Here is a 21,244-nt window from a genome sequence, read left to right on the forward strand (position 1 = left end):
TTCGCGTTCCTATATATATTATAATCCATTTTAATCGGTCATTTATTAACTCTTGTCGCTTTGATGTTGTTTAAGAATATAAATATATATTTTATTTTTTTATTAGAAATATTAATAATTATAATATTCCGTTCATTGCACACCGTGGTGGCAATGGACCCTCACGGTGTCTAAATGACGTTTACAAAGGTGTTGCGATTTTTACACTACATCGGTTCTTTGATGTTTTCCTGTCGTTAGTAACTTGGCGTTGCGGTCACCAAAAATCGAGAAGCGTGTTTAAATTCATTTGCACGTGCCTTATATGAAAAAAAAAATATTAAAAAGTTTTAATAAAATAAATAAATTGTGTTGCTAGTGGTGGGGAATCGTAAGAAAAAATATATCGCATTGTTTGACAAAAAACTATGAATTAAACATAGTTTTTTCTGCTTTATGATAAAGTTATATGAACTGAGTTTATTATAGTCTGAAACTGACCGAAACCGTTTAGCAGGTCTGCACATGAAAAGATTGACGACGTTAACGAATTTCCGGTGTTCTTGTCTTTTGGTAAATGTGCCGACAAGTAATAATAAAAAAAAAAATAAAATTGGGGAAAATATACAAATTCACGTGCACTGTTTCAAACAATTTTTTTGACGCATCGTTTAATCTCATTAACATTATACGTCCATATTACCGGTAACTTGGTAAAAAAATTAAAATTATGTATATAATATTTAATAAATAAAATTCAAGTGTCATTTACATAACAATGTTTAAAAAGTATGTACCTAAATAATATTTTTTTTATGAATATGTTGTTAATATTACGTATTTATTCTATATTAATTTTCTTAATAGCGCAATAAAAATAGTGGCAATTTTTTTATTTGAATCCATTCATCAGCTCAATGCAATTTTTTACTTGTATATGCCACGTCATCTTTTTACTATAACGATATATACTTAAGCTAATTATTGTTTTGGCAGATCCAGACCTTATTCTTTTTTATTATTTATTTAAGTTGCTTTAATTTTGAATCGATCGCAATCTTGAAATATAATATCATGTCTTATAATTTTTGTAATAAGTATACTTTTAGTTATAGCTTAAATTATACTTTAATTTTGAGATTTCATAGTGAAAATTTTTATTTTTGTCTTTCTGGTTAAGTAGTATACCTATAATAGGCTTAGGTAATGATACATTTTCTATAGTTTTCAAACATTTTTAAACTACCACTATTATAAAATTCAAAATTACCAATTTATTTAGAAGAATTAAAATATATTTTGATATATTGGAATGAATTCTATATTTTAATTGGATAGTATAAATTATAAATAAAACATTTTTTTCTGTATTTATATTAGAAAATTCTTGATGATAGTTTTCTTAAAATTATTTTTTACAGCAAATAAAAAATTCAAGAATAAACGGTGGATATTCATAGTTAGGTATAATAAATATGAATAATGATTTTTACATTTACCGGGATATTAAAAAAAAAAAATGTAGGTTTATATATTTTATACAATACTAAATGTTAATATTTAAAACATTTATTAGTTATGATTCATTATTCAAAACAAAAAAGTTGTGAGCTATATAATAACTATATTCCATCACTTTTAAGTATCTATGAATTTATCTTTATGTTCATTTTTTATTTTTTTTACTACAAATTTTATGCTTAACTTAAAATGTTATATAGACACTATATATTTTTTTTCTCGGCGAGATTTATTTTGAATTTGCAATTATAACATTTTATTTCTTTTTTATCAAAATTATTTTCGGACAAACAATGAATTAACTAAATTTAGATGTAACTATTTTTAATTGTCTCTAATACAACATAGTTGTTTTTGAGCGTCCTCTGTTGTTATGTTGCAATTGCTGAATGATTTTTAGTGAACCAAAAAAAAAAAATAAATAAAAATGAAATCCGTATTTTTAGCGAATAAATCCACACTCGTTTTTTTTAGCTTCTAATACACACACAAAAATACACATTGCGTTGACAATGTCATATTATTACATTAACCGTAATAATGTGGCAAAGTAACAGATTTTTTTTTAACTAACAATTAAAATAGAAAAAAAATCATAAAATATTTTCTTAGAATATGATTTAATTATATCGCGGGGGTAGATAAATTGTTTTTTATAATAAAACAAAAAATTACATTTTAGCTACGGATGTTAACGAAAAGCAAATAATAAAAACTGTGTATAATATTATAATATTTTATACAAAACTACTATGTAAGAGTGACGTATAATAATAGTAATAAAACGTAAAAATATGTCATATGAGACCTATTTCCACTGCATAATGTGCTTTGTATAATATACGTTTCAAATGAAAAATAAAACAAACTATAAGCCGATCGATATAATTGTATATTTGTATACACTTAGGTCTGTAATAATAGATCGAGTAAAGATTGCTAAAAATTATTGATGTTATGCAAATAATAGTATTCATAAATTGTGTCATAATTTCAAAAAATTGCTGCTAAGCAAGAGTGTAGTTCATGTTTTAATATAGTATTATGGTGTGTAAGTATGAAGAAAAAAACCATTAATTGTTTTTGATAATATATTTTTATTATTCAGGAGAAGGAATCAGTAGTAAAACTTTAACACTAGATGGAAATTATATATCATACTTTGGAATAATATCGTGATAAAAATAACTTAAAATAAATATCAGATTAAAAGTGTAAAATTTCCCAAAACTATTAAGCAATCTATTACTTTTTTAAATGTTTAATAAATATTACTATAAAATAATATTATACTCATACATTTTATACTTTTTCCAATGTTTACAATACATACATTAATAAGTTGTTTCCATCACTATATTTAGTATTAAAACTATTAAAATAAACGTTAATTTTATTGATAACTCATTATTTTCATTATTAGAAAACAGCGCAATAGGTACTTATAACATAATAGATATAATAAAAAAACCATATATTTTTTAGAAAAGGGTCAAACACTTGCGGTGAAGGTGAAACCAAAAATCATACAAAATGTATGGTCTCATAATATAATGAAGATGTGATGTTCTAATTAGATATTATAATTAAACTATTTATTTTTTTTAAGTTTAATCATTGGGACTACCGTGTGGATAATTCGGTGAGTTTATCGCTGGCTCAATGAACGATTATCGTATTATTAAAATGTGAATATATTCTGAAAGCAACACGCGATGTCGTTTAAAATATTCACTGGCTGCAAAACGTCGCTTAGAGTTTTTTTAGTATCTAATCTGATCGTCTTAACTTTAAAGATGCATATTTTTGAAATTTTTATTGAATTGCGATTTAACCTGAATTTTAAGATATCTAATTGTGAATTATTTACGCCACACTATTGCCGTGTGTCGACTGTCGAGTTAAAACAAAGCGCATTCATTGACCGTAATACATATACTATTATTATTATTATCATTAACGTTCTATATTTTAATATTAAATACCGGTGCACCAGTGTGCGATATTTTTATAACGAAGGTTCGGTTTCTGACTCGACAAACGTCATTAATACACCATATTATAGTGCGTGTGTGTACGTATACGTATTCGGGTGTTCTTTATTTATTTAATTCTATTTTTTTTAATAAATGGAGCGCATTGTAAAAGGATTGGTGTACATGTACAATAATATTATGTATATACATATAATAAAGCGACCGTTGTTGTTATATTTGATGGGGTCACATGCATTCCATACTCCACATATAACACACACAGGAGCGTATAATATAATATAATATATATATTATATATAAACGTATACTATGAAGCCGACAATAATTAATAATTGTCAGTAATTATACGTACATGTAGTGTATATGTAATGTATATAGGTATATAGGCGCAGGCGTGTGTGTAGACTTGTGCAGGCGCATCAAAAACGGCGACGCCACCGCGGAAGGATATTATTCGTCGTGTACACCTATTAGTCTGATACACAGAAATGTATATTATACAAGAGAAGACGTTACAGAGTAACTTCATAGACAGTGTGTGTGTGTGCACGTCTGTTAAATCTTATTTATCTCGGGGTACACACCACTAATTCCCAAGTCGTGTTAACAATAAAAACAACAACGATACAATTTCCGTACGCTTCCGGCAGCGGCCGAGAGTTTCTGCGTTTAATGAGCCCTGGAGGGTGTAGGATCTTTTTTGTTGTTGTAGTTTTTTTTTTTTTTTTTTACGACGACATATAATATAATTGCCTATATATATATATATATACTAAATACTTATATACTATGTGCACGGTAGTCCAGATACTCGTATCTAGCCTATTTGTCGTAACGACGAACATTAGAGAGATGATTTTTTTTCCAAGCCAAAAATATCGGGTGTTGGGCCTATATGCATATTGTATAAAATATGCGGTCATTTGTTGTTGTCATCAAACATCTTGAAGATATTAAACCTCGGAAGTCAGAATATTATTATATGCGTTTTTACGACGGTTTCACTATTTCTGTAGACTGTATATAGATAAGGACTACCCGTGGCTGTTCTATATAGGTATTCTGTCCGAGATACTTAAATTTCGATAATTTCGCGAGACTCATTTCCATGAAAGAATAACAATATAAATACGTACTATAATAATATGTACATACAAGCTCATGCATAATATGGTATATAAGATGTTAATAAATACTAAACGCACTGTTCGTCTAATAGCTCGAAATATACTGAAAACATTTATATGATAATATATATATTATATTATAAAAAACATTTTTTTTTCTTATAGGATAATTAAAAGTTAATAAAAAAAGCGAACCAATCATTTTTGATATACGAGTAATAAGGCAAAAAAACCCTTAAGAAATATTAATTATCTGATTAATGTTCCCGATAACGCGTTGCCGAACTTCTCAGAGCTTATGTATGTAATTTGGTGCGCTTTATTGGTGGCTATATATCAATAATAGAAATTATTATCATAACAGTGCCGTAGAAAACTATTTCAAATTAATTTAATTAGCCAACGCCGCACAGCTGCTGTCAGACAGCCAGAAAAAACCGGCGCAAGCTCATATAACGAGATAAACGTAATTCTTCTTATCATGAACATAATATTAAACGTGAAAAAATAATGACTTAGATATAGTTATAGGTATATAATTATATGCACAGACCGTTGTAGCAATATTCATAATTTTGTGTATTAAATAATAATAAATGCGCGTATTATATAATTTTCAATACTTGTATTTGTTAGAAAAATAATGTTCTGTATAGTTCGAATACACAAAAAAAATATTAAATGCAAGTCCTTTGTCAACGTCTTCCTGTACCGTCGTCACGTGCACCGTCACTATTGCCATTATCCCAAATATGTCTTACGAAAACCCTACATCCTCACCACCTTCTGCCATACACTGCCTGTAGCGCAGAACCATTCGCGTTGTTAACATTCAACATGTGTTTGTGGGGAAACAAAAAAACTAAATAAAGAGTAAAACGTAAAATTCTACCACCGACAACTAAAGGTTCAGCCCCAATTCCTTTACGAATTTCTTCTTTTCTTCCTTAATAAATCGCATAAATCAACTGACTTTATAGCCACCACATGCTATACTCAAACACATACACACACACGTATACAATGTATACACGCATATACACACTCGCTCTAAATAATATCTGTTTCTCGGCTGTAAAATCCACCTACAATATAATGTTCTATACACTTTACATGTATGCGGTTTATCACTTTCATACGCCATCATGTGTTTACTGGACGTCCGCTGTGTATACAAAATCTAATTATTATAAATACAAAAATTCTATTTACCGTGGTTGCTTTAATATAACATGAACAACAATATTACACTCTGTTTGGTCTCTCCAGTTTTCGAATCTCATTATTATTATATTTAGTTTCAATTTATCATAATCCTGTTGTTATACATTTTTAACATGACCAATAAACACTACTTGCACAATTTAACGAATTTATACGCGTAATAAGAGTTATGTTCTTACATAACTAAGTGATTTATAAATTAAACTATACAGAGATATAAATTATTATCATCTATCCATGATGCGAGCATTGTAATTTTTATAATTATCATAAAATGTCTAAATTTTGTATCCTAGTCCGACTGTCTAATAATACCCGTAAAAAAAAAAAAATGTATCATAATTATTTATATAATAATATATTACCTACTTAAAATCCAAACAACGATATTTGAAAAATATTTGTATTATTATTGCTTGATTAGAAAACATAAATAGAGTATTGAAATTGCCTATATGATTCGCCTGACTTAATTCAAGATAATAATGTCTTTATGTCAATCTAACTAATCGTGACGACGATTTTATAAGGGTTGTTTGTTAAAAAGGTATCTATTTTTGTAAACGGTCCGGCGGCGGTGGTAAAGAGGTTGGTTTATTTTCTTTGGACTGAGTTCAATGTACATTACTATGACGACGACCGCGGCGTAAAAGGCGTATCAATCCGGCACGAGCGCTCGCGTTAAAAGGATTAAAATAGTATCCTTTCAATTTAAAACGCTAAAACAAACACCGGTAAATCCGTCTTATTATCGTTCGTTTTATTGGTCGTAAAAGCCTTCGTATATATAATAACATAGAGCCGAGTTGACGTATCATGGCTTCCACATTTCTCCAACAGCAACGACGGCCCCGTCCATCGCATATACATAAAATAATATCATTATCTAAGCGCTTGGCTGGTCGAGGGCGGAGATTCGGATAATTTAAAAATTCTACAATTTATTTCACTTTTTACGCGCGTATATGACGTATGAATGCATGTCGTAATATCGGCCGTTTAATTTTATTTTTAATTCTTGTGTTATACATATTTTATTTATACATTGTATAATGTGATGTGCAATGCGCCGCACGCACATCGAGAGTGAAATAAAATACGAATGAAGACTCGGCAACAGCAGCCTCGTCAACGGCAGCGTGCGAGTGCATGCGGTGTATGTTGTCCATAACAATAACATAAAAACGATAATAATAACTATTATTGTACGGGCGTTCACTCTTTTTGAAATGTTCACCAGATGTGTCATCTCGGCCATGTTGCAGTTTCTTAGAAACAAAAAAGCCTTTGTTCTATATAAAGTTTCCGTCCGCGTTTGCGCGTGTGCGTGTGTGCAAATGCACATTAGCAGCATCAGTGTGTGAGTGTCAGTATGCGTATAGATCCGTCATAAACCACACACAGTAATAATATAAACGTATATGATCCGGTGCGTGGGACGGTTCAAGCAGGGCGGACGGCCGCAACTCGTACAAACCGTGACTAAACCGCTTTTTTCCAAACACATTTTTTTTATTTTAACACTATTTTTATCCAAACGGCTAAGAAACAGCGTCCGCGGCAGAACCATTTCTCGTTTCGTATGACAAATTAGTTTTAAATCCGCTTCCGGTTGTATCATAATATTCTACGCTCCAGACCAGAGAAGACGAAAACATAATATTATCATTCAACCCGCCCAGCACAAACATATAATAGTGCATATCTTGCCCAGTCGCCTGCAATCGCGTTATACAAACGTCGAGTTTTCGATGCGTTTGAGTTTTTTTCTTCTTATCAATGCCAACAGAAAATTAGTCGTTTTACAAAATTATATTACAATAGTGTTATATATAACGTTTAAAGTGTATAATAATATAATATCATATAATATCTTCTTCACACGTTCGAGTGTGTCATAGCACTCGATTGCGATGCAATTATGTTTCAATCGAAATGCTTATGTACTCGCCTCTGACGATAATTATATGTTCAACAAATAAAAGTATAAAAAAATATACATTCTTGCTAGTCGCGATAAAAATCGAGGACTATATAAGTCTTATAAATAAATACATATACTGATACACTCTAACTGCAGTATTACCAGCGGCGAAACAATGTACCGCCTGTAACCTACACATTTAATAGTAACATTTTCTTACCCACCCACTTACCACGGTTATAGATAACCATTAGTGAACCAGACGAACCAGTAGATAACCGTGCTACCTACCAGCTACTTTGCAACAAAACCACGATCGCATTTAAGAATCGTATCCGTGGTGGCAGTACGATCGCTATCAGCACGACCGGTTTTTAACACAACTTTAATTAATAAATATCAAAATATACGCGTGTTTCAAATATTGTAATATAATTACCATTCCTAACATTTTCGTTTACGGGAACGTGTGGCACAGTGTTTTACCAAAATATTATTTGTATTATTTAGAAAAAAATGAAAACGTTGCTTGCTGCATCAAATCCGATCGGTTATACTAATTATCTACAATACTGTATGGACCGAATAGAGGATGTGTGAAATATGTTGACATTGTATTTAATCTGTTTGACAAAACACATTATATGTATAATAATGCACTATACTTCCCACATTGTATTTTATTGTATTTCATTGACATTAGGGCTATGATAAAGCAAACAATGCTTCCTTCAAATCCTCGTTATTTATCGTTATCGTATTTAAAATGTGTCGGATATACAAATACCCAAATACCCTCTTTTTATACGACCGCAAATTATAATATTACTATAGTTTAAGTCGATTGTGTTATTTATTACCACGGTGTTGCTTGAGATAATAGACGTGTTTAGTTCAAATGTATTTTTAAGCGAAAATTAAAAAAAAAAAAAAAAAAAAAACAATGAAACCCATATAACACCGTCTATTGTTGTTCTCAAAACTCCTCGTTATTGTCTCGAACTAATTATGTCGCTCTACACTCGTTATTCATTTGTTTGTGACCCTCTCGAGAATGGGTTTATTATTATTATTATTATTATTATTATTATTATTTTAACAAAAACACATCTCTTAATTACATCTATTTAAGCCGTATAGCAGTTTTCGTGTCGGTTATAGTCAAAGTTTGGTCCGTCTTTGCAAGGTCATCAACGTCACTATATTCTTTCAATTTTTTTTTAACCTAAAATCCTATTTATTTTTTCTTCAGTTTCGGTTCACGTAAAAATAACCCCTTCAAACTTGTGTATCTTTTAGGGGTCTTGACGGACAATTAGCTCGAGACTGACAAAAAGGTTAAGTCGTCATGCGGTCGGTACGGATCATTTGACTGTATATAGTTTCTCCGTGGGGGAAAGCTACGCGTCACCTTATCATCAGTTTTTATCTCACTATGCGCGGACGACGGCAACGGTGACGCAGGGTTATCTGCTTAGTATCATCTATAAACCATGTTTCTTCATTCGTTCTCTTCGGACCATTTTTTTTTGTTTTTTTTGTTGTTGTCAATTGCTATTTATAATATTGTCTTCTTTCAGTGCAAACGCTTGTTTATATAAGTGATTTAAATATAGAGCCCGTTTTCTATTCCAAACTTGTGCTGGTTTTTTTTTTTTGATTCATTATTAATATATTTACTCTCATCGACACATTTTTCTTATTATTATTAACTATCTATTAAATATATACATTATATAAACACTTACATGTAATTTATATGGTCATATTTTGTTGGAATACGGTTAAATCGTTGCACGCGTTATGTTTATAGAGTTTCCGAACTCATATATTATGTACGCCATATTTCATAAAATAATAGACTTCAAAGCAAACGGTCTATTGTTACGCCACGACAATAGTTATCAACTGAGTGCACTTTTGCAACGCGACCAATTGCCCTGATTATATAGATATCGATTATTTCCGGTGAATACGTTCCCTATTTTGTGTGTTGGGTGTTCAGAGCTCACACAGCTATCGTCCTAGTAAACCGGACACGGCGCATAAACATAGTTTTGAAGGCATAGTACTTCCGGTTTTTTATTTATTTTTAAATTGCATTTTTTCTCCATTCCTAAATCATCCTACGCGTTGATGTTGTTTGTTGTAACGCGTACCACCACTATATATTTTTGACACTTAATATGTAAGTAACGCTTGACGCTTCACTCTTTTAAAAATCAATTGTTACTTTGAAAACATTTTTTAAAGCAGTTACATTAATTGAATAATGGTAACTGAGTACACCGCGTTGAGAAATATAGCAAATATAATTTACGAGATTACTATAATATTGTTAATTGGTTATTTAATAGAGCTTAAATCAATCACGAGCAGCATTTATTATATATTATTAGTTGATGGGTATTGAAAATCCCATTAACGAATACGATCCACAAAGTGTATATTTACCTACACATAATAAGTCAATATAAATTTAATATAATGATATAAAATAATATTAGTTATTATGATCTGTTTTTAAGACCTAAATTTTTATCACATATACTTTATACAATTGTACTCTATCAATAAATACATTGCTTCGATAATTATGAAAATGAAATATTGTGAATTATTATCAACATTAATATTTGATCTTCACACGTGAAAGTAATGTTATCACATTTATACTTATAAATGTGATAATATTGTCGCTGCTGACGGCGCAATACATCTCTATTAAAGTAAAATAAAGAAAACTATGACATTTTTCGATTTATACCTACAAATCTACTCTACCATCTTTTTTTATGTTTTCTGAACGAAATATTTGACAGTTTATAGCGACATCCTTCTGTTAATATCTAATACATCACTTCTCTATAGCGTTTTTATGTATGTGTGTGTTTGGCAATAGTGTGTATAACGACGGGTACTGGTCGCGTCGATCGTATATAGTTCACGTGTAAGCACAGATGATGTTCATCGGAGTAATATCGTAGTCGGTTTATCATTCAACAGACGGTCCGCATTTGCTTTTTGATGGAAACAAAACACACACGCGCACGGGTTGAAATATACACGCGTATACTCTTTGAAAAAGAAACGTCGCCACCGCCACGCTATATAATATATATACTGCATCTGACGATGAATAATGGATGATGTTCACTATCGGCGTTTTTGTTTCCTTTACAGCCGAAAATAATAAAAAAATGAAAAGAAAAGATAACGTAAAGAATAAAAGAAAAATAACTTTGCGATTTTCCCGGACTACCGCGACCACACTATCAGTATATATGTAATATAATATATAATATCTGTATACATAGTACACACGTTGTGTATGTGTGTGTGTATGTGTTATTGGGAAATATATATCGAAAAAGATATATGTATACGAAATAAAAAATCGGTTTCTGTTTGCGTAGCGTCTATATTGGCGTCGTGGTATGTATATAATATTGTGTGAACACGGCTGTGAGACCTAGGGTGATTTGTGTGAGCAAGAGAAAAAGGTTGTGGCATATATACGAGGGCTCTTGTAAACGTACATAATGTAAAAGTATACAGAATCTTCGACCGTTTACCAGATCATTTGTCATTGAAGAAAATGGTCTTGTATACGAAGCCTTGGACATATAAAAAAAAAAAAACAAGAGAGAAAACAATCTTAGAAAAAAGGGGGAATCGACAAATAGTGTTGGTTTATTTATTGTATTTTTTTTTCGCTTTAATTGTCTCGACGCCTTTATTTTGCTTAAGTGAATACCAATATAAAATCCATTATACCATACATACAATAAACTGTAGCCTGTAGGTGTATATTGTATTTTCTTCGACGTTTTTTGTATTAATGGCATCAACGATACTGACAGAATCCTATTATACTATATTGCTATAATTTATTTTAATTTTTAATTTATAAATGTTTGATTATTTAGAAATTTTTATTTGTCACGAAGGTTTAAAAAGTTTTTTTTAAATACAGTATAATATAAATACACGAACTTAATTTACTTGTTTTAAAACCTATACTTATCGATACACATTTATTTAAGATTTAACGAGTTTTAATTGATTTATATTACTTTATTCTTAAAAATTTCAAGATCAAATTAATTCACTGTGACTTTGAAATTTTCTTAGATTTTATCGAATTTAATATATCATATTATAGAATATGCGACAAAACGAACGTTTATGCCAAACAAATTCGTATCGTGCGCATGTGACTTGATACCTCATGACTGACGTCTATTTTATTATTATTATTATCATACATTTTTTCTTAAGTAAGTTTAGAAAAATGTATCCGTTCTGTCGCCACGTAGAGGAGGTGGACGATATATTAATTTGCATTCTGTTTTATTTGTTTTATTGCCGGTCGAAAACAACCACCAGACAATATAATATACATAATATAAGCACGTCAACGTTGTCAGAGAAATTTACGAGCCCATAAAATTGTGTACCGCATTTATCATCGATGCAGATATATATATATATATATATTATTATCCACTGTAGTATGATTGCAGCGGCGTTGTTACCGCGTTACTTATTGTTGCAGCGCGAAAGATAAATAAATAATTACACAATAAAAGAACATTTGTAAAAGATATCACTTGTTGAAATTCGCAGGGCAGCGCAGTTTTCTAACACGTAGTAAACGTCTGCCGCGACTAGTCCGATCGTTTATTTGTCCATTTTAACTGCTTTGATTTGTAGTCTAAGCCCCCGGCGGCGGCCTGCTCCTATAAGTATATTTATCCGCGTGTGCAATGGAATCTAATGGTATTTTTTCCTTCTCTCTCTCTCATCATATACATAAACATGTATTATATTATACCATAACTACTAAAACAGCACACTATTATCTCCACAAAAAAAAAAAAAAAAAAAATAGTTAAATTTGTGTATATTTATTCCCATATAACAGCAGGTAATTAGGTGTAAAATAAACATTTTAATTATTAAAGTTAATTGTCGATAGTATTATAATAATTGTATCAACATAATATCTCTAAAACACTCTGTACATACTATACACAATCTGTTGAGTATCGTTTTATGTCTATTATTGATATAGGAATTAAGGTATTTGTCAATCAATACCATTATATTATTATTATACAATATACACACACAGTAATGAGTACCTACGTCGTTTCAACATAACAAAAAAAAAAACATTTGACTATATAGTTAAGCTTTTGATATATTTTCATAAAATAATACACGTTGGCAGTATAAGTATTTATAACCAGCCAACTCCAATACTGGGTGAAATGTTTATTATTTTGTCTCTCGAAACTCTTTGAGGTTATTTTAACTGTTATTGTTTTTACCTTCCTTTTCGCGAAATAGTTTTGAATATATTTATGATAAATGTATACAATATACATAAGAGCGATGACTATATATATTATATAATACAGTATATATAGTCTGCAGTTACATTTCATCTTTATTGATTCCTCTTGAAAATACAAGGTTGTGAGTATAATCGACTAACAAGCTTTCAAAATGATTAGAAATATCGTATTGGATATTATTTATAAATAAATAAAAAAAAATTGCTATAATAATTATTGTAATAATAAAAGCAAAACCGTTTGAACCTTTATACAATACGCCCTCAATCAGTAGATTACACGTATTTATTATTTTTTTTTTTTTTGTCAATGCTGCGCATTTGTACATGACTCGTTTGAGGTGACGTTTCTCTATTCATCGTTGGGAATTCATAAATAATAATAATAATATAATACGCGTGTATGAGAGTGCCTTTATTTATTTTTCATCTCAACATTATTGCGCTCAGCTCTCCTCTCTTATTCGTGTTTCATCTTTTAGATACACCATATATTTAATGTATAACACGGGTATATGAGGGTAAAACATTTTGCGTTTTATTAATCTCGTTCGGATTTTCATGCTTAATTGATCCACTTGTTGGTAAATACATCCGATTAATTGTATTGTTTTACCAAAAGTCGCATTCAGGATAATATCTCATCCACGCGCGTTCAATTGGGACTTTTTTATATTCAGTGCACCGAAAAAAAATAAACAATAAAACTAGCAAAATGTCATCAAAGCGGTCGGTAGTCCATCACTGACGGGGAGGATTTTTGTTGTTTTTATATCTCGCGTTCTCTTTTAAAATCCATTCGGTAAACGGTTCGTTGAACCGTACGTGGACGACACACGCCGCCTCGAGGATATGTATATTGTTTACGTCGGTTTTTTTTTTTTTTTTTATATATATATACACACACACAGAGTTTAAATAACTCGGGAAATTTTTAATGGAACAACCGCGGCGGCGGCGACGTTATGTGTAAACATTTTCCCGTTTGGGTTTGTTGATGCGCGCGCGCGCGCATATATGCGTGTGTGTACGTATGCGTTATTATTACGCGAACAACAATGGCGATGATCGATTTATACCAGCGTTCGAAAATCGTAAAATCAAAATAGGTACAACATTCTATCGTATATTATATTATTAGTTTATGTTTAGTTATACAGTGTACGCGGTCGGGAGGTATATTATTTCATCCGTCCGGCCAGCGCCTGTATTTTACAATGCTTTGAAAAAGGGTCTCGCGCAGGACGCCCGCCCCTGAGATCCTGAAATACATGCTCGCATTCATAACATTGACAAAGGCAGGAGTTTACTGTAGAGTAATGCCACTTTATTCAAAATAGGACCCTAGCAAATCGCGTTATAAAAAACATATTACACCTGTTCCTCATCTTACATAAATAAATATTGAGTATACAAATTTATAGCTTTAATCGCGTAGTGCATATTGATAAATAAATGTAATACAATTCAAATGACATTAATTTATGTATAGATACAAATACTACATTATGACATATCAATAGTATCTTTATTAATTATTTAATAATCGACATTTAACAACAATCTAGAAAAAATACTCTTATTTTACTATTAAATGTATTTAGCCTAAAACGAACAGCAGTAAATGTCGTATGATTGACGTAATAATCCAATTTTTTTTTTTTAATCATGTCCATTACAGCATATCAATTTGAATAAAAAAAAAAAAATCATAAGACTTCATCTTAACGTTTTTATTAATACATCTAGAATTGGATCTATTCTGTGTGTTTAACATTAACTGTTTCCATTATATTATTTTATCAGCTACATAGATGGTCAACTTGACCCTTCATTTGACAAGGTCTCAGGTATGCGTCGAATTTATACACGAGATAATACGTTTTCTAAGCAACATAATATGTATATATGTAGTAATGACATTTATTTATACGTTACTGTATAAGTATATAACTAAGGCCGACGAAGAAAGCAATAATCACGGTCACATCTGCACGCTCTTATTTAAATTATCCATCGAGAACGTATAATGGGAAGTGTGCGTATATTATATCGAAAATTTCTAATTTTATTATTGTATATATATGTATTTGTGTGCGTTTGTCTATACTCGCATATAAGCATATAAGCTCAGACGTCGACTCAACTCAACGTGTGTACACCTAATATTTACATATACGACGACGACGTCACAAGACGACGTGTGCACGGGAAATAACGTCCATTTCCTGCAGTGTCTTAGCCCCCGTGAAAAACCGACTATACACTTTCAACCAAGCAGCATATCCAATTTTCGATTAATCTGTATAATATGTAGGTATAAAGCGTATGAATTATCTATATTTGCCTACGTGTATATGCGAGAATATAAATCTAACCGTCTTGTTATTAGATTACGAAAATTCGTAATCAATTTTCGTTAATTATTATTATTATTGCAATAAAATGTTTTTCGTGTATTTGGCGGTTCAATTAAAGAATATTATTGCGTTCACAAATGGTTTGATATATAAATATCATAATCTGTGAGTGTGTGTGTAATGAAAAATAAGTCTGTCGATCGCTGATTATAAGGCGGGAGTAATAGAGTACCTATTATAATATTATTATAATACATTATTCATTAATCGCGGTTATTGCCGATTCCGTTTGCCAACCTTAAACAAGCAGACTAGCTGCTATTAATCGATGTACCTATAACACCTAATATATAATACACAATTATAATTTTTTAAATCTGTAATGTTTTTTTAAAAACTTCTTTTGATTGATTAAAATTATAATACCTGTATAATTTAAAACAATATTTTATTTATTTTTATTTTTAACAAGTTTATTTTTTGATAGTGAAATACGATACATATATGCATGTATTTATGATATATACCCACAAAAATCATCAATAAGATGCTTCTAAGAGAAGTTTGTATTAAAAATATCTGTGTAACTTGTTATGCGTATAATCTCGATTATGTGTAACATTTAACAAAGAAAAATCGTATGTCTAAATCACAAATCACTGTACATGACACGCATGTATGTGCGTATATTAAAATAATAACAAATTATAATTATTAAAACAACGTAGACCATTGGAGACAAAAGAAAATAATGTGTGATAATAGTTCAGAGGGAAGGCGGTGTATGTAGGTTGCGAACGAAAGTGAACATTGTCAGCGAGGAACAATATGAATTAATTGCCGATTTCAAAAAAGTATTTTTCAAAGAAATTCAATATTATTTGTGTCTCTTATATCTACACGTTATTAATTATTTTCATGTTCATCGTTTCATAACAATATGCGCATAATCGTTTTAATAATGTACATTTATTGTGTTATGAGAGCAACGAGGTCTCTTTGAAACTTTTATTTATATATGCATAACATGACTGTGTATAATGCGGCTGCATACGAGAGAGCGAATATGTATATTTGTGATAGAGAGTGAGTGAGAAGGATTAAAAAAAAAAATTTAAGTTACAAGGTGTGAGGGTCATCGTTTATTATTATTATAAATTTTTTTATGTACAAAAATAATCGTCAATAAATTCAATAAAAAATAACAATGATTGATACTCTCGTTTATATATTATATTGATATACATATATATATTTGCGTTTTATCTCTTTCAATTGGTGTTTTGTTAGATTCAAGTCCGGCGTATAGTATATGTTATCGGGCCGTTGCTCGAACTGATAACCTCTGAAAAAAATGTACTGCATGTATATACAGTACATACACATATATTATTTGCGTGTGTGTGAATACTGTTTTATTTTATAGGTCGCGTATAAATTATTACCTAAGTATGTAATTTTTTCTGCAGTTTTTGTTAATATACAGCAGAACGCCGTTTCTCGTTGTTTAATTCGCCAACGTGTGGTTGTTATATGGTCGCGGGTGTTGTGTATTTATTATCGTACATACGTTGACGTAAATTTGTAAGAACGTTACGGAACAGACAATATTTTCATGCATTCCGTGCCAATTAAAAAGTTGTTGAGATTTCGCAAATTCAGTGATGGATTATTATTATTTATTTTAACTGATTTTGTGTTTGGACATTTAGGTATTAAATAAAAATCTTTTTAAGCCAGTCCGTGTACACGTTAAACACATTTAAGTAATTAAGTGTGTGGTATCGGATTATATATCTTATTTTTATTCGACTCGATTTGACGCTGTAACGTCAATCATGATAAAAGATCATCGTCTACATAGATTTAATTTTAATTATAAATATAGGTATGTTGGATCTTTTTTTTATAAATTTTTTTTATACAATCATATTTTTAGTTTAGGTACATATAAATATACATACCTACATAGACTTTTTGACCTCTAACGCGGTCGTTACGCGTAACCTTCTCCTTTGACTCTGAAATACGTTTTCATTTCGTTCGCGTGCGGCACATACAAATATAATATATGCATTGTAACATATAATTCAAATTAAAATGTCGTCTAAAAAAATAAATAATAATAATGATATTATTACTAATAATTAAATAACATAATGATAAAATACGTCTCGTCCACAGTAGTTTAGCACGTAAGTGTATAAATTGAGAGAGACAGAGATAGAATAAAGAATGAGAAAACGAATTCAATTTATTCGCGTCATCGAACCATTTCAAGAACGCCAAGTTAAAATGCAAAAAATCGATTGTCCTTAAGTAAATTAAATAAAAGTGTTTATTTGTGATAAATTGAAGAGATGCGCTCGAAAAGCAGATTTTATTGTTCTTGCTATTTTTTTTTTTTTATTTGTATTATTTCGAGTTCTTCAGAAAATCGTTTTTATAAATACGTGCATTATTGTCTGTGTAATGGAAATGCACGTGTAATATTTTTTTTTAAACTATTCGGCTCTGGATCAGTGTGAGCTGCACGCGACAAATAAGATAATATTATGTATGTATAATATTATATTATATAGTTATGGATGTATGGATGGCACCTCCCACGAATATTTTATGTTGTTTTTTTTCGCTTACATCTACCACGCGCTTCATAATAATAGATTGTACTCGTCACGGTAAATTTATGCCGAGTGACACACAATATTTATAATAATATGATATAACAATGCGATGATATTATAAATGGTTGCTCACGCGTGCGTTTAACCGGATCGAGCAGATTTCTGTTAAAACTGACCTCTGACAACAATACATTAGGTATAACGTCAACACGCTGGGAAGGCTTAAGGAGAACAAAATGTGACATAAATCTATACTAATCGGTATTTGGCTGAAGCCTTTGAACCGACGAACACTCTATGCTTTTATGTCCGAACATAAAAATAAACATTGATGTTTTGTCCCTATAATAAACCTGCAAGAACCAGGATTAACATCAAACCATTATGGTATAAATGTATTATAAGTCATAACGTATGTATACCGCATGTGGTATTTATCCAATTGTGTGTAGTTTTCTAATAAACTTGTATAAAAGCACCCGAAAAAGAAATATAAAATATCTCAAAATTTCAATACGCGCAACATTTTCTGTAGTATATTTTATTTACTCGATTATTGTTGAGATAGGTAATATGAACATAATATAATATTATAGAACGAAGTTTTATATTTAACAGTCTCTTAAATATATAATATATATATAAGCCACGTTATAAATTTTGGATCTGAGGCAGTGACTCTGAGGTACATATCACAAGTTCGCTTTGCAATCACATATGTATACTTATCACATTATCATGTTTAAAAGCGTTTTGCGATTTCGTTTGAAAAAAAATAGGTATACTCACTATTCATGCATTGCTATTAATAATTATTATTAAATAATTATTATCAACACATTTTTTTTTTCCCCCCCGTTAACCCGACGCAAATCATGCGATGTTTAGTGTGACGCATTACTCATGTGCATCCGTTTTTGTTGTCGTTGCAGTGTAATGTCATCGAAACGTAAATCGCCGCCGTCCAAGTTGCTGGAGAACGCCACGAGCGCACCGGACACGACAACGACGGCCGAGACAACGGTTGCAGCGACCGCGGTCGAAGAGAACGGTAGCGGCAGCAGTAGCGGCCACTCGGACGACGGTTACACTTGCAGCAACGGTACCGAAGTCGTCGACAACTGCGAAACGACCATGGAAACGGCCGCGGTCACCGCGTCAGCCGTGCAGACGGCGGACAGGAGCTGCGGCAGCCCTGTCGTGGCCAACAGCCCTCCGCCGTCGTCGGCGTCCGCCCGGCCGGCCAGCAGTAGCGGCGGCACGTCGCCGTCGCCGTCGTCGGACAGCGAGAACAGCAGCAGCGGCGGGGGACGGTACGCTTCCGGTTCGTCGCCCGTGGGCGGCAGCGGCCGACAGTCGTCCAACAACAGCAACAACAACAACAACAAACGCCAGCGCACCGAAAGCCCATCGTCCGCGGCGGGCTCCGCTGCGGCCGCGGCCGCCGTGGCCGCACTCAGAGTGTCGCCGTTCGCCGCGTACTCCAGACAACACGCCCCGGGGTCGTCGCCCCCCCAGCACCAGCAGCCCGCACATCCGCCGCCGCCGCACATCGCGTCGTTTTTGACGCTCAACCACGGCGCCGCTTTCTACGAGACGGCCGTGGCCGCAGCGGCGTATGAACGGGCGCTCATGAACGCGGGCGGCCATCACGTTCAGCAGCAGCAACAGCAACAGCAAATTCCCACTTCGTACCATCACATGATGGACAACGTGCAGGCGGCGGCGGTGGCGGCCGCAGCGGCCGCCGGTTCGTCGTACTTCGACATCGAACAGCGTTTACTCCGCAAAGGCGGCGCGGACGATGCCGAAAAACTCGCTCATTTCATGCACCTGAACAACAACACTTTCATGCACAACCACAACAACAACAACAACAACAACATCAACAACGCGATGTCTCCGGCCGGCGGACCGGCCGTCAAGCGGACCATGGACGACGTGCTCAAGAAGCTCTCGTCGAAAAAACACATCAGAGACGAACACGGCGGCGCCCCGGTGTCCGGCCGTACCGATTCGCCTTCGCCCAAAACCAAGTCAGTGCACGTCATTTTTATATCGATAAAATATATATTATATTAGGCATAAATATGATATTATACCCATGTCCGGGTAGGACGCGATTGCGTGCGTTTTTCATTTTTTTGGCGACACCGTTTCGTATATGTTTGTGGATGGGTGTAAATTTATTTCAGTTTTAGCATAATATATTATACCTATACTTAATGAATGTCTTGTAAAATATGTGTAGGTACACTCCTGTATAGCGACCGATATAAAATAATAAAATATACCTATAATGAGAATATAACTAAATATAAATAAAATGATTAGGTAATAAATAAATAAAATCATCGATAAATCGATTAATAACGCTATTAATACTATTCGTACACGATCGCGTAATAATTGAAAATCAAGTAAAATCGTACGCACTCGTGTTTTACTCTAAAGTATATCCTACGGTTTAGGTTTTCGGTGTTTACGATGCGCTGAAATTGCAGACGGATTACCGTGGCCGTGTTACATTGTCATTCCGCACTTTGGATTACCGTGCCAATTCGGTGTACTTATACCTAATGGTCGTTCGTAGTTTTGTGGTTTTGTAAAATTTATATTGAAACCACAAAAACGATAATAAAATGTTCAGCGCTCGTAATATTTATAATCACGCATTTCAATCTTTGGATTGTCTCAGTAAATCGTATATAGTAGGCGTTGGTAAAAAATTAATCCTTTATCGTCCTACCGTTTTCGGTAGGTACCTATACCTAAGTGTATTTGTAAATCGTAATAATATGTTTGTCGCAATTATCGCAATCACATCGCCGTCGATACCTACCTATTTTATTTGGGCCACAACACTGACATCTTAGATATCTTAATCGTATAATGTTTTTTCTTTTTTTTACTATTGTGCGTCTTGTCTTTGTGATATGAACATATTCGTATTGTGTTGTTGAAATAAAAAAAAAAAATAGGTATACTGTGAGCCCAGCGGTATTTATATGTACTCGAGTTTTGGGTAGCAATCGAAACCAGTATTATAAATTATAGTATTTATAAATATATATATATATATATTTATTATATACTTTACAGTAGATAAAAAAAATATGTATA

General features: G+C 32.2%; 1 protein-coding gene across 4 annotated transcripts in view; it reads left to right on the forward strand.

The window, feature by feature from the left end:
* Positions 1 to 21,244, forward strand: part of LOC112596926 (GATA zinc finger domain-containing protein 10-like) — a 152,944-nt gene that overhangs the window by 97,201 nt on the left and 34,499 nt on the right. For all 4 annotated transcript variants that reach the window (XM_025342799.1, XM_025342800.1, XM_025342802.1 and 1 more), the window contains one exon: positions 19,054 to 20,157. In XM_025342799.1, the coding sequence (XP_025198584.1) occupies positions 19,054 to 20,157 (1,104 nt within the window). The remainder of the gene's footprint in view (positions 1 to 19,053; positions 20,158 to 21,244) is intronic.

Source organism: Melanaphis sacchari, unplaced genomic scaffold (assembly GCF_002803265.2).
Source record: "Melanaphis sacchari strain LSU unplaced genomic scaffold, SCAv2.0 Contig36_pilon_pilon, whole genome shotgun sequence".
Taxonomy (NCBI): Eukaryota; Metazoa; Arthropoda; class Insecta; order Hemiptera; family Aphididae; genus Melanaphis; species Melanaphis sacchari.